Raw genomic sequence first — 16,089 nt, 5'->3', positions numbered from 1 at the left:
GTGTAAACATGTCAAAGAAGAATAGAGCCCTTTGTGTTATTTGATCATTTTTATTAATGTCCTTTTTAACAGGAATATTTTCAAAATGAAACTAAAGATACATAAATATTTGCTGAATGTACACTGGGTCTCATATTTCCTTTGCACTTGACATGCTGTCAGGAGAGTAAACGTGACTCATCCAGTGTATAATATGTTTATTGACATCGTACCTGGGGCAATGGATTGTGTTGGTATCGGTGAAACCATAATCATCTGACTAGAAACTCTTTGGGGTGTTGCTTATGTCAAAGATTAAAATATCATGAAAAGTAGCCACTTTAGGGACAGGGTTCAGAGAGATCACTCTTGGGAGTAAACAGGGCAATTTGAGTTCAAGCAGGCCCTTCAGGCTGCAGGCTTCAGCGGCATAGTTCAGTGGTGACACTGAGTCCATGTGATTCATTGTGTGATCATATGATGGTAGAAGTGATCTAATCCAATTGCCATTTTTTTTAGTGGAGAAAAAAATCTTGTGATTCACGTGTACTGGCAGGATATAGCACATTCTACAGCATAGCATACTGTGACAACTGGATTGCTAACTCATTGCATCAACTTAAACCCCAATTGCAACAAAAAGTGGAGACATTTTATCAAGCTTCCACAAATCTATTATCTATTAGTGCATGGCTATCTGTGCTAAGCATCCTTGTGGAGTGGTTATAGAGTTCCTGGTCCTCCACAGTTACCAGAGAGAACCAGGAAGTGCGGCAGCTGGAAACTTTACAAATGTAGGAACTTCCTGGTTAGGGAGTTCTCTAGTTGCTGCTTAAGGCATCTCCTCACACTATCTAAAGAAGGAGTAAGGGGAGGGGGAGAGAAAGAGCCCCAGAATGTCAGTATAGTGGGTGAGTGGGGAAAGTGGAAAATCAGGGAGGAGACCTGTGAAAGCTGCAGCAGGAGACAGGAAGAGCCCTGTCTCCACATCACAACAGAACCATAACACAAATGGTTCTCTTAAGAGTAGTTTGATTTTGGCAACTCAAACAGCTGGCCTTGCTGGCTCCGTGGAGATGAACAATTCTGGATGGCTTCTGCTTTAACAGAGAAAGCACACAAATACCTCGTAAATTCCCTGATTTTTGCCATGGGTGATGCTGCTGATGATAACTATGTGCTCTGCCCCTCACTGATGAGGAAAAGAAAGAAAACTCCAAAGTGAAAGAGGCTTTTGATGCCCATTTCACAGGCAGGCAGAATATTATATATGAAATAGCCCAATTTAATAGGAAGTGCCTAGAACAAGGGGATTTTTATTACTGTAGTTTCTAGTCTTGCTGAACATTGCAAATATGGAATGATTAAAAGAAGAACTAGTAAGACAAAATAATTGTTTGCATAAAAGACAATAGCTTCAGTTAGGCCAAGGTCTCATACTATTAAAAGCTGAAACAAAAGTAGGAATGCAAGAAACCACAGAGAAACAGCAATCTGACTTACATTGGGGGCTGGGGGGAGACTACATCAGACCATATCGACACAGAAAATATTTATAACATAATAACATTACACAGCTAGAGAGTGGGAGACCAAAGTACTTTAATAGACGGTGAGGTTGGGAAAGCTATGAAAGATGAGGCAAGACACCAAGCCACAGCTGGCAACAATTGCTAGGGCTGCCAGCAACCCAAGGACTACAACTAGTAGAGAAACTGAAATGCATGAATGGAAAAAAAACAAACTGTACAGAAGAAGTATCCACATGTCTTCACAGGGTTAGGAAAGCTGTCAAGGGGCTACAAAATAAAACTGGTGCCATCAAAGACTCCTTTTTCTTTCACAGCCCCACTCCACATTCCTATATCCCTGTGAGGGAAAGCCAAAGAAGAATTAAAGAGACTGGAAGATATGGGGCTTATTTCCTAGACAGAAGAGCCAACTGTCTGGTGTGCAGGGATGGTCAAAGCACCAAAGTACCAAAACCCAATGTCACAATCCAGATTTGTGTGGAACTTACATAAGTTAATGAAAGCATGTGCAGAGAAAGAGACATGCTTCCTGTTGTTGACCAGACATTAGATGAGTTATCAGAAACCAAAATCTTCTTAAACTTAGATGCTACAGCAGGCTTTTGACAAATCTCCCTTGCTAAAGAGTTTATACCATTGACTACATTTATCACTTTGTTTGGAAGGTATTATTTCAATCATCTTACATTTGGCATATCTTTAGCACCAGAACATATCCAAAAGAGAATGTCTCAGATTGTTTGCTTGGCAACCTTTACCATGCAGATGATGTGTTTGGTATATGGCGGAGCTAAAAATTAACACGAGGAGCGACTACATACAGTTTTGAGACGCTTCCAACACGCCGGTCTCATTTTGAATGAAAAATGTGAATTTGGTAATGCGCAGATAAAATTGGTATGACACATAATTAGGAATCAGGGAATTCAGCTTGATTCAGACAAACTGAAGGCATTACTCTCCTTATTGGAACCAAAAGATGTTTCTACTTTAAGAAGATTCCTGGGCACGACAAATCCTTTTGGAAAATTCTTACCAAATTTAGCTCATCCAAAAAAAACCAACCCCCACCCTTAAGAGATCTCCTTAATGAGCCCAATATATTGATCTGGGTAGCCACCTATTTTGGCATAATATTCAGTAAACTATCCAACTACAGCAGTGGCTGACACATCTTCATATGGCTTAGGAGCAGTGCTCACACAAAAGTAGCTAAAAGGAGACCAAAGATCTGTTGCAGTCATATCAAGAAGCCTCAGAGAAACCGCGCCATGGCATGCTCAAGTGGAAAAGGAAACTAACAGTCACTTGGACCTGTGAATAGCTCAGTGTACATCTGTTTGACTTGATTTTTAGCAATGAAACAGGCCACAAACCCCTATGGTGACCAGATGTTCCGATTTTATAGGGACTGTCCCGATTTGGGGGGCTTTTTCTTATATAGGCACCTATTATCCCCCACCCCATCCCGATTTTTTACACTTGCTATCTGGTCACCCAACAAACTCCTAGGACATTACTGGGTTCAAACCCACTGGATGACCTTCCACCTAAAATTAAAAGATTTCAACTACAATTGATGTGATTTTCTTTCAGTACTGAATACATACCAGGGAAAGCACTCATAGCCGCAGACACGCTATCTAGAGTTGCAACTGAGCAGTCACCAATGGAAGAAAAAATGCTCTAAAGAAAGATGCCAAAGTCTACATTAAATTTGTTCTGGCAGCAATTCCAGCGTCTGACAGTCATCAGCAAATTAGAGATGAACAAGTAAAGGATAAGAAATGCTAGAAACTGACTCAATGTTGCCAAAGAGAATAAGGTTGAAGAAGTCAGCTTCCAACAGACCTCCCCCAAATTGGTAGGGCCAAAATGACCTTCAGATGGCTGGTGGCCTGCTTCTGAAAAGGCGGTACATTTGTATCCCTATGGTAGTTCAGAAGGAGATGTTCTCCAAAATCCATGAGGTACACCAAGGTAAAACAAGTGCAGCATATGAGCACAACAATCTGTATGGTGGCCGGTCTGAGTAGGCAAATTTATACCTTAGTAAAGGGCTGCAAGCTATGTAAGAAGTGTGTGTGTGGGGGGGGGGGTAAAAAACCTTTGCTTTTTACCAAGGTACCAGCAGACCTTGACAGCAGATAGCTACTAATTTGTTTTTTTTCTGGAAAGGACATATATACATGCATACATTATTGTAGCCGATTACTTCTCCAGATATACTGAGTTGGTTACACTTACCCAGACTTTATCAGCACAGAAACTAAAGTCAATATTTGTAAGACATGGGGTTCCTGAAGTCCTCATCTCCGATAATGAGCCTCAGTTACTCTGAAACATTCCTAGAATTTGCACAGGACTTTGATTTTGAAAGCATACTGGTTGCCCACATTAACCCCAGAGCAACAGGGAGATGGAGAGCACTGCAGACTTTAAAAATACTTCTGCAAAAAAATAAAATAAAAAAACCCAGTGGACTTATATAGAGCACTCCTGGCATATTGGTCAACACTGCTTGTGTCTAGACTATCTCCAGCAGCTCTTTTGATGAGAAGAGAGCTAAAGATGCCTTTACCTGTGCCAGCAATACAGCTTAAACCTGAAGGAAATTCAAAAACAGGGTGCTGAAATAAAAATTCAGCAACAACAAAACTTAAGTGTTCAGCACATAACAAAAGCACTACCTGAATGGACACTATGGAACAAAGTTTGGCTCTAAAACTCCCTGACATTTGGAACGGTTTGGAACTTGGCAGAAACTCCCAGACTAAATTGTGGAGACTCTGAAAGGACTTCTCAGGTAGAATCTTCAGTATTTCCCAACACAAGGAAGAGAGGGTGTAGCCCTTGCTGGTACTCTGTCAGGAAGTGAGCCCCCCACACACGGAACTCCACGCACAAACTCAACAGAACTGAGAACATGGTCTGCAAGACTGATCAGACCCCTTCAAAGACTTGATCTTTAGCCTACTGGTCAGGACTATTTAAGTGCAATTGATAAGGGGACATAATAGTGTAAATAATGATAAGGAATTTGAAGTTTATTTTGAATTGTTGTGTATATGCACATTGGTTTATCATTTAAGTTTTAATCTTTCATACTAAAGGGGGATGGAGGGATGGTTATAGCATTCCTGGTCCTCCACAGTTACCAGAGAAGTCTAGGATGGGTTGCAGCAGGGATCTTAATAAACAGGGGAATTTCCAAGTTGGGAAGTTTTCTAACTGCAGCTTAAAGCATGGCTCTGTGTTTATGTCCTCACACTCCAGTACAGATTTCCATCTTACAATGGTGAATATCTGGAGCCACGCCACTGAAATCAGTGAAATTACACATATTTAAAACTGGTGAAAGTGAAAGGAGAAACAAGCCAAAAGTTTCCTCCACTTTTCAAAATGGTGGGACATGGAGATTCTAAGGAGTAAGAGCCTGGAGGAGCAAAGGTGGCTTATTCTGTCTCACTTACACTGACTTTACACTGGTATAACTACATTGAGTTAAGTAGAGTACTTCTGATTTACACCACTGCTAGTGAGAAGAGAACCAAACCCTTTGTGTTTTGTTCTAAGAACGAAATGAGTGAATTTCTCCTGATCCAAACCACTGGACCTTAAAATTGTTATCAGTCTTTTAAAACATGTTGGATGATTGCAGGTTAGCTTTTATTTGTACAATGACAATATTGCCTGAGTTCTACTCCAGTACAGTTCCAATACAATCCGAGATTGTACTCCCACTCCACACATGTGTGTGCATGCACACAAACACGCACACGCACACTCACAAGGCTATGAATTTCATTCACTACTGTGTTATTCCACTTTTATGCTGTTCAATGATTTCAATTGCATTACACTGGCATAAACTGGAGTAATACGGGGGTGAATCAAGCATTAGGGTTTTTTAAAAAATAAACTCTTCCTCAAAGTATGAGAGACCCTCTGCTATTTATACTGCACTGGCTACTTGCTTTAATATGAAGAAATCTATAAACCCCCATCAAAAGCAATTTGGAACTGAGTAGCTGTAATATTATATATATTTTAATCCTGTATGCAAACTACAGTCCGAGACCGAAAGGCTAATAATAACCAATTACACATGAAAGAAGAGCAGATATTAATACTGCTGGTTTTCCCCATGAATAGAATATATCTTGTGTTAAAATTAATTGATATGCAAAAAACTAGACCCTCAGCTCATGTAAACTGGAACAGCTCTACTGATGCCCCAGCTGAAAATCTAGCCACATATGTCTATAAAATAAAATGACCAAACTGGAATCTTCCTAGGTTACCCTTGATTACTATTGACAATAACTGGATAATTGGTTTTAAAAAAAGTTTGCATACGCAACTTATTCACATAATTTTATTTTTTTGTTTTTTGTTTTTTTTTGTCAGTTCACAAAAGAAGTATTTAAAGTTGTCATAACCTTGCATTTAGCCAGTGAAAGAGCAATCTTGAAAGGAAAACATTTTTACAAACTGGACATATACCCTGTTTATTTTCTCTAAAAGTTGCACGCCATAAAGCAAGTAATTTTCCAGTTTAAAACCTTCTTCAGATATTATCATACAAAAATATTCATATGCAAGTAATAAAGGGTTGTTTTTTTAAATCTAAAGCAAAGTTACACCAAAAGTGTCGCTGTTGTTGTTCTAAATCGAGACAAAGTACACCTTGTGCTTTAACAAACCTACGGCATCGTGTGCTCATGTACGCTTTACAAGGATCGTAGTGAATAGGCTCATGTCTCATTATTCATTAAATTATGCAAAAAGTATATTCGGTGCAGAACTTGCCTATTTTTGTGGTTTTTGTTTCCTTTAATCTTTGTGTGTCTGTGCGCGCACGCACGTATGTGTGGAAAAGTTAAGGCAAGTGCAATCAAAGTTACAAAAATCAATATCTCTATTGCTAACCTGTGCAGCATTCATATTTAGTGAGTGATGTCTTTTCTCCCTTAAGAATAAAAATCAATGAAAGTACAAAATGCTAAATATGTTATACTTGTTACAACAAGGTGTGCAGTTTAAAGTATCAAACATGGTAAATTTTTAAAAAGGTGTCATATACTGTAGGATAACAGAAATATGCTATTTAAAGTAACATACATTGAAATTGGGTAACATTTACCTTTTGCTTTTCAGCAGCATGTATAGCATCACTAATAAAAATGCACTCTTATCTATGGCCCCTTTTATATTTTTTTAACTAAATATGAATATAAGTTACTCTCATTAGGTAAAATATTTAACATTCAGTACACATAATATAGTCTGTTGTATTTCTACTTAACTCTAGTGTGTCTACCTTAATTTCAGTGGGTTTGCACAAAGTGTCTAAAGAAAGAGTCAACTTCTGCAGTTTTTATTCACATGTGTACCCCTATAGTAAGCTTTGGAAGGAACATATGTATTGAGCTACGGTTTATATAGCATCAGTGAAAGACACTTGAAAAATTCTACATCTTTAACAAAAATACATAAAATAGGAAAATCATTTTACAGGTTTTTGCTTAACCAGCATCTGTGCTGATTGTGGGTGCTGATTACAAATGCTGGGCCTGATTCTGCTCTCCTTTAAACCAGTTGTACTCTGACGTTGAGTTCCTTCTGCTTATGGTTAAGTATCTGTGGACAGATGCTCCCAAAGTCCCACATGGCATCCATCTATTTCTTTCCATTAAAAGATCAGAAGACTGACTGACAGGTTTGGTGATAAAGTGCTTTATTCGGATTCCCTTCTAGCTGTTAATTTAATGTAGTGCACTGCACTCCCAAGTGCTATTATCACTGCAATTTTTTGTTGCTATATATAATTATATATATACACATCCAGCTCTCATAGACCGGATAACTAAAGAAACTAAATCCTGTGGACAAATATCCTTCAGTCCAAAGACACGAAAGGTGGCGCTGAGCTAAGACATTCCTCTACAGAATTTAGTTTCCTTATTTTTTAGTCACAGTTCCATTGCTTCGTTGAAGTGAAATCTGCCTAATGTTACTCCTACCACTGGCAGTTAATGCAAGTTTCTTGTTGTAATAAGTCTCTTTGGCCATTTTCCTTGTTATCTATTGAACAATGCATAGTAATGCTCTCTCCTTTACCTAAAATTACCTGCCTATCAAAATTGTGCACAAAGGCTCCAATCCTGCAAAGATTTATGTCTGTGCTTAACTTTGTGCACTGTGAATAGTCCCAATGGGTAAAGTTAATCATGTGCATTAAGCACTCATCTCTGCAGGATTGGGGCCTTAGGTTCTGACTCAAAGTGAAGTCAATAGAAAGGCTCCCAATAAATTAAGTGTATCTAACTGTTAAAAAAAAAAAAGCTGAGAGATAGCATCCTATTTGCTAGTGTCCATCATTACCATTTCATACAATCAAACTTCAGGGGGAATAATGCACTCCATTGCCACTATAATTGTTACATACAATGAATCATGGGACTCTCGGGGTGATTAAGCAGTGATTCAAGAGGATATGGTCATCCTGTCACCAAACCCTTTAGTATCGCTAACAAAGCTTTGTAATAAGTATCTTTCAACATTACAGGCGAGGGAAATAAAACACCTGATGAATTTTAGATACCCAGTGTTCTACAGGCGAGTGCTGTTTGAAATCATGATCAGATCCATTGTTTATTGTATCCAGAGGCTGATTATGCCGGTATGTAAGGGCTTAATGTGGCAAAGGGAGGCAGGGGAAACAATTAACGTTTGCTGTGTATTAAAGGTGGACTGGGGAGCAAACCAAGCAGCCACCCGCACAGGACTGCTCCACACAACTTCTGTTCTAGAGACATTACAAGGAAGGGCCTTCAAATGGAACTACAAATAAGGAAAAGTGGGCCTGTCACCCCCTTAAAGTGAGCATGGCTAGTAAATCAGTATACAATAAGTATCTACATGGCCAAAGCCATGTGGAATGGAACCACAGGAATGGCGCTTTGGCCAGCTTTTTCGTCCCAAATCTATCCATACCTAGCAGTGGGCTGACTACAAGTTTGCCTTGGCACTGCAACACATGCAGAGCCTTTCCATGTGAGCAAAGCCATTTTACTTGGACTTTGTCTACTTTTACAGGATCCGGTTGTTACTGTTTTATTTTAACGTGCTGTGAATGATTGGATACCTATCTTTTGAGAAAAAGCACATGCAAGTGCTTTTCCATTTGTTGAAACCATTTCTCTTCTTGAGAGCCTATAGGTCTTGTAAAGGGTTGCATTTTTACATTTTAAATGCTTTTGCTGAGGTAGAAATGGCTTCAGTGATCTAAAATAAGAAGCAAGATTTCTTTGTAATTTTTGCAAATTAGAGACAATAAGAAAGCTGTGCGGATGTTTTCCTCTTTACTTTGTATTTACATAATTGTCACCATTTGATGCTTTCTGGGTTTTAGGAAGACCAGTGTACAACATTCTAATGTGATGCTAAAGTTACATGTATAATACTAATTGTTTTAATTGTCTACTTAAAGTATCCCTAAGCACATAAATAGAGCAGCGGTGAGCTGTTCACCAGAGAATTTTAACGCTGGCAAACAATTTCTTTCAACTTTGTAAGTTCAAAGCTTCTAATGAAGATTTTTTATTTTTTTTTAAAAGAACCAAACATATACCCACATACACTGTTGTTTACCTGTCACACAAGCATTGTAAAACAAGTTTAAAACAGGCTCCCACACAACAGCCTACAGCATTGCTTGGAAAATCAATCTATGCTAAGAATTGAAGCTAAAACAATAAGGTAAATCATAGGAACTAGTCACCGCATCATTGTTTTATGCAGGGGTGTGTATAAGCCAGAGATAGATTACACACTGAGGCTTAAAAAGAAAGGGATGTTACCCCAAAAGGGCACTGTTAAGACATTAGGGATGAAGAAAAGGGTGTGAATTGTGAATGCAAGTATTTTTACAAATTTAAAGGCTGCTCCTGCAAGTGACATTTACTCACCCAAATAGTCCCACAGGTAAAGAATGTTCATATGAGCCAGGCTTGAAGGATGCACCTCACGCTTTGTGATTTATCTTGAGCACGGTAGAGACTCCAAAGTAAATGAAGGGGATGGGGGGCGGAATGGAAGGAATGAAGGTTAAGATCAGGAGCAGTGAGGTGTGGTTGGAGCACAGGCTGGGAGTTATTTGTCATCACACTTTTGATGCTTTCATCTTAACTTTGTAACTTGCTGGGCTCAACCATAGTGTTTACCATGAGTATGGAAAAGACTGGGAGAGGCACAATCCATTTCCAATTCTCCCTGTTGCACTGAGGGGAAAGGACCTATGCTGAGCCTATAGCTGACCCGGCATATGTCACTCATATGCTGGTGCAGATATGCTGGCCCACTTGTGGCAGATGGAACAAAGACTCCATCTGGTTTCCACTCTGACACAAGGGAGCAAGCAGGGACCTTACACCCATTTAGTCCCTGGAGCTGCTGTGTAAGTCAGGTGATGATTTAGCCCTCTACCTCAGTTGCCATCTGTAAGGACACAATTTCCCTACCCTCCTCTGAACTGGTTGTGGAGATTAATTAGGTAATATTTGTAAAGTCCTTTGAAGATGTGAGTGTGATTATTGGGTACTTATCTTTCCTGAAGAATTGACATTTATGCTATTTATATTTGGGGATCAGGAGAAAACTAAGATTCAATTAAAAGAGGAGATAAGGTTTAAAAAGCTAATTAATTTTATCATGAACATTTATGTCCGCCCCTTGTTATATCTGACACCAGTCAGGGAGAAAATGGCATCTGTCAAAACTAAAATGAAACGAAAATCTCAGTTTAACAGCTGTAGTGTGGGCCTTTCTATAAACCATGTATTGGATAGGGATTGTGTACTTCATACAACATTCAAAACTAGCTGCCAGAATTCTTGAAATCCATGCAACCTTAACTTAACAGACACAAAAATGTTTTAATCAAATACTGGTTCGTTATGTAAAGATGTTATCGAGGATATTGACTATGATATGTGAGCATGCTGTTAAGCTTTCAAGTTAAGTTTCTCATTGTTACAAACAGGATACCTTCCCAGGACAAGACCTTAGCACTATCTGACTTATTTAGGCCCACTGGGGAGGGGTTTAATTTTTTTTACCACATACCGAACTGTTAACATGGCCACATCTTTACATTTTCTGTTTACTGAGTGTGGTATAACTCCCTGAAGTCTTGCCATAGACACTATTAGTACAGTACACAGACCAGACTTGATCTCAACCAGAATTAAAGACAAAACTGCGAAGGAAAAATCTTAATGTTCATTTCTACTGGTTTTACTTCCAAAGGCTCTGCAGATTCTGGAACACCAACCAAAGCTCAGTTGGAGAAGCGTGATGCTGCCTTGTCTTCTTTTGGTGTTATGTCCAGTGTGAATGGGGAACTGTTCAGCAAAATAACATGCCCCATGAGACAGCATGGTATCAATGCTGAATTCCAACCTACAAAAACCAGTGACACTACTGAAGCATACATAAAGGGTGTAATGCTCATTCCTCCTTCTCCACTCAGTGACTATTAACAGAGTTAGAGCTGCGGCAGAAATAAAACACCTAAGGAACTTGAAGCAAGCATTATGCAGGGAGATACCAAGTGTTATGAAACTGCCCATGTTTGTTTAATTCCAGCCAAACAAAGCTCCTGTTCAGTTATGAAGAGGGGTAGAAATGTTATTGAGTTGTGTGTAGGGAGGGTAAGAATGAAAATAGTTGCTCTGGATCATGCACTAAGCCTCTTATGGAGGAAGATTCTTAGTGCCAACAAAATTTTGTCTCCCTATGTACCACAACTATGGATGATTCCCCAACAACTGTGTGCGCTGCTGGGTTACCAGCAAATGCAAAATCATTCAGCAGTGTGCCAGATATCAGGGCTGTATTTGTGACACTGTTGATCCATCTGCAGGATGTGGCACATGCCAGTTGCTTTATGTAGGTTGGACTAAGTTGTGGCTGGACTCCATAACAGAGAATGTCCATAACCCAATTAAGAACAGGAGGACTTGTGGCACCTTAGAGACTAACCAATTTATTTGAGCATAAGCTTTCGTGAGCTACAGCTCACTTCCTCGGATGCACGAAAGCTTATGCTCAAATAAATTGGTTAGTCTCTAAGGTGCCACAAGTCCTCCTGTTCTTTTTGCGGATACAGACTAACACGGCTGCTACTCTGAAACCAATTAAGAAACAGGCTGATGTTTCCCCCTTCTCCTACCTTGGCTTTTATTTGATTGGGTTTTCTTAGTGTCTGCTTTACTGTTGCAATTCTTACATCCTAATAAAGTTTTTCCAAAGTCTGTAGATGTAACTATTTTTTTTTAAGTTTGAGAAAAAGGGAAGCCTGCTCACCGGGCCTGTTTCCCCAAAATCTCATTGCTCAGTCTATAATGTAAATGGATCATTAATGCATGCAATTCAACTAAAATGTTGTGCATTTTAATCAGACAAGTATAACAGGCTTTCTAAATATGTAGCGTCTGATTATCTGCCATTGTGTAATGTCTGCTTCATTTTAACAGCTGGGTGCTAACAGAAAATGCAAGAATTTGGCATATAAGGCTAAAAAATGTGTAACCCGAGCAACAGCCATCCTGAAAGAAAGAATGCACCGTATCTAGATACTTCATGTGCATAGACTCCATAGACATACCCCAAATTAGTGACAGATGGAAACCAGGCATAATAAGTTTTGTCCAATCACCACACTACAATTTTCAAAGGTAAAGTGCTTGTTTTTTAATGGCTTACCCTTGCAGTTGGCTATTGCACGCACACTTCAGACTGCATTATCCAAAACTAGAACATCTGAACCAAAAAAGGATGGAGCCTAAGCACTAGGGCAAATTGCTTTTTTTTCCTTTTTATTTTGCTTTCTAACAGAACTTTTGTCAAACATAGACCACGTGAACACATGACAGTTTCCTTCACTGTTTCTCACACAGAGCTGTTTATAGAAGAGGAATACCTGGGAGGAATGTTTCTAAAGCCATAGATAGCTTCTCCATGTATTTCTTTTTTCATTTGTTTGTTTTTGTTTAATAATATGACAAAACATAATAAGAAAAACTTTCCTTAAATAGTGTGAATATCAAATAGTATCCATCAATCCCTGAATCATGCTATTCAAAGTGCTTAAATCTACACTAAAAATAGAACAAGAAAGTACCCCCAATGTGGCTAAAGAAACACCTATCAATGCCTAGAATGTGACCGTCGTCAGGTTGTTACACTCTATATTTATTCCTTATCCCAATCTTCATCTTAAAAAAATATAAAGGGGAGGGACGAAGGGAAAGAGTATTACAATATTTTAATTTTTCTGGGTATTGGAGGAATTTAGAATCCAGTCAAATGAAGTTAAATGCCATGAGTTCCTGACAGGCATTTATAATATAAAATAAATAACAACTGTCTTATAAGCTGAAAACAATCAAATTTGTAAAACTGTCTTGACATTTTATCTGCCCTGGCAGCTTCATTTCCATTTTGTGGATATTTGGCACACGTCCAGAGGGACACAATTGAAATAAAGAACAGATTGTAGAAAAGGACCCGAGCGAATTGTCAGAGAAATAAACATTTGTCAGCAAATAAAAGTCAGTGCACATCCCAAAGCTTCTTTAACTGGTTATGCAGATACTGAGAATTCTTGACTGTTACAACATAATAGTCGTTCCTCAGACATTGTCAATATTGACTTACCCCCACAAATGCCCACAAACTGCAGGTTACACATTTTTGACCAATCACATCTTACTAATGAGACCAAAATATTAAAACTTGTATTTTTTTGAATATAGTGATAATAAGAATGAACAAATCACACAACATCCATTATATTGGCCAACACCAGTCAGCTGTTATGAAAATCCCTAACAGTTAATGAGTTGCTGAAAAAATTCAAAAGCTGCTTCCTAGTGTTCATGTTGTATTGTTGATATTAAAGAAGAAGAAGAAGGGGGCCAATCCTCTTCTGATGGTCATTGGAGCACCTCCACCAGTTCCATTTACACCAGCAGAGAATATGGCCCTTTAAAAAGAAAAAAATATCTAACTCCACTCCATACATTTTCTTAAATGGAAAGTGACTTTTTCATCATTTGAATGTAAATATGGGTAAGATCCTTTATTCCATTAGTTCTAGAGATGTCTGAACAGTGATTTTTTTTTTTTAATCTGGGAGCAATAGCACACATGTAATCTGCATTCCTCAATGATGGAATCATGCATTAAAAACCAAACTAGTTTATTTATTTATTCAATAAACTTAATGGTTTTTAATGCTTCCATGTCTGACTTAAATATTAATATTGTATAAATAAATGTTTATTCTTACAACATTGATGTTTGTTGGTATTTATAATTTCTTTTTTTACTACCTGAGTTCTCATTTAAATCACCTTGAAATTAATAAGGTTTTACTTATTGTAACAAGCTAAGACAAAATATAAAAATGCTCAAATGTGAATATATCATTGAAAAGTAATTACAGTGATTGGAACATTCAGATACAAGGGGAATCCATACTCAGCTGGAAAGAAATGTTTTGCTCTTACTTTTTAGAAAAATCCATTTTCTATAATACAATGTGACAAACCATAGTTGATATTGTCCTTCTACTCCCCTTTGGTTTGGAAGCCATCGCTGTAAATCTCAGCAGGATTTACTGCACTTCAACACCTATTACCTTACTTGTTTGACAATTGCAAATAACCTCATTTGAAGAATTTAAGAGGGGGAAAAGAAAAAGTTAAATGCTTAATAAAAACAAGCAAACAAAAAAAAAGCTGCATACACATTCACACTATTCCAGAAGTGATCGAATTAGGGTTGTTGCTTTATATAAATAAAAGGGGTACAAATCAACTCATCCATAAAACAAAAACAAACGCTACTTTCTACACACTCTGTAGTGGTTACTATGAGGCAATTGATACATATTGGGTATATCTTGTTGTCTGACAGGCATTTACTGAGTTAAATGTTAGATGATCAGACTGTCTGTAGTGTTACCCAGCATGGGACCATCATAAGGGGAAGTGGGAGGAAAGAGTGTTGTCATGGGATAAGTAATGAAATTGGAGCTCAGAATGATTGGCGGGGTCCTCCTAAGAACAAAGGTTCTTCACAACGGTGAAATGCAGCAGGCATGGCCTTCACGTATCAGGATAGGCAGGCCAACAAAATGGATGGTGCTTCTGATATTAACATAGCTTCGTCCAAGCATTCCCAAGAAATGTTTAAAAAAATTCTAAAACTATACTAATGGAGCAAAAAAGATTTCCTATCTATACAGCAGTCTCTTCATTTAAAAAAAAACGTAATATACAAATTCCAATGATGTATAAAACAAAGTCAAAAATGTGAATGGCAAGAGACATGGGTAAAACAGGAAGACTGATGCTACAAAGAAACTGCAAAAAACATATGTACAAGACCCTGTTTTTCCTCGTATTTTATAGATTGTAATGCATGTTTAACAGCAGCAGTCGAGGATGTAGTTCCAGGCACCAGACTGCACACTTAGCTCCTACTCAAGGGGGTTAGGGTCCCCCCTTGCATTTCTGTCACCAAATGACACTTGAAATACTGGTCTCCCGTGGCAAGAGGGGCAGTATCGCACTGTTTGTGTGAGCCTCATCTGGATTCTGCTCTCTGTTACTTTTTGTCTGCGGCCGCTGCCCATTGATAAGTGTCATAGGGATGTTGCAGTAGGTATGCTGGTTACCTATTGAGGTAAGAGGCAGGGTGCCAGTAGGAGGTACATCGTATTCATAGCTTCGATAATAGTGTTTCTGGCGCATCTGTGAATGATAAGTATTATGAAAGGTGGAGCGCAGATCTGGATGGGCAGTGGCAAGAGCTGTGGAGGTGGCAGCAGCCATTGAAATGGCTGAGACCGTCTGCAGTTCCCCAAAGGGCCCCTGCTCACTGACATCTAAAACCTGCTCGTGTGTGATGGGTTCTATCCTCTTAAAAGGCATTTCGTACTGTAAACGTTTCCAAAATTTAGAATTCAACTTGTTGCATTTTGGTCCATGCCATTTAATGACAGTTAGAAGCTTGATGGTATGTTTCAGGGCCTCGACCTCCTGGTAGTTCATTATTCCCCGGAGTTCACTGCATTCAATCAGTATCACTTTAATTTCTCCAGTGACTAACATGTTCCGAAGCCTAGTTTCCAGTTCGAAGATGCTCCAGCCTCTCCTTACCACATAATTTGGAGTCATGACAATGATCAGTCGCTTGCTTTGGTCTACACATCTTGCCACATCTTCAATGTAGGCTATAAAAAAAGACAGTTGCTCAAGATCAGTCAAAGCAAGTATCTCACCCAAAAACCTCAGTGGAAACAACAGGGCTAAATTTTCCTGTCCAGGAACAGCTAGCTGAACACTGCAAAGTATTGATTGCATATATTCATTCAATTCCCGCCCCTACCCCGCCCCCCATCAAGTGAATGGGTTTCTATTCATCAGAATATTTGAATTCTGGCAAAATTTTTGTACAAAGACTAATATCTGCATGTATGCAAGGGTATGCATAGTCATCATCA

At 38.7% G+C, this 16,089-nt stretch overlaps 1 protein-coding gene across 1 annotated transcript in view; it reads right to left on the bottom strand.

Moving 5' to 3' along the window:
* Nucleotides 1-11,605: 11,605 nt before the first annotated feature.
* IL1RAPL1 (interleukin 1 receptor accessory protein like 1) overlaps nt 11,606-16,089 on the bottom strand; it is a 1,125,084-nt gene continuing 1,120,600 nt past the window's right edge. Inside the window, exon 11 of the mRNA XM_074968407.1 lies at nt 11,606-15,819. Within this exon, the coding sequence (XP_074824508.1) occupies nt 15,101-15,819 (719 nt within the window). The 3' untranslated portion in view covers nt 11,606-15,100. The remainder of the gene's footprint in view (nt 15,820-16,089) is intronic.

The sequence above is a fragment of the Natator depressus genome, chromosome 1 (genome assembly GCF_965152275.1).
Source record: "Natator depressus isolate rNatDep1 chromosome 1, rNatDep2.hap1, whole genome shotgun sequence".
Lineage (NCBI taxonomy): Eukaryota > Metazoa > Chordata > Testudines > Cheloniidae > Natator > Natator depressus.
Note: the sequence above shows the minus strand (reverse complement) of the source record. Positions and strands in the feature narration are given on the sequence as shown.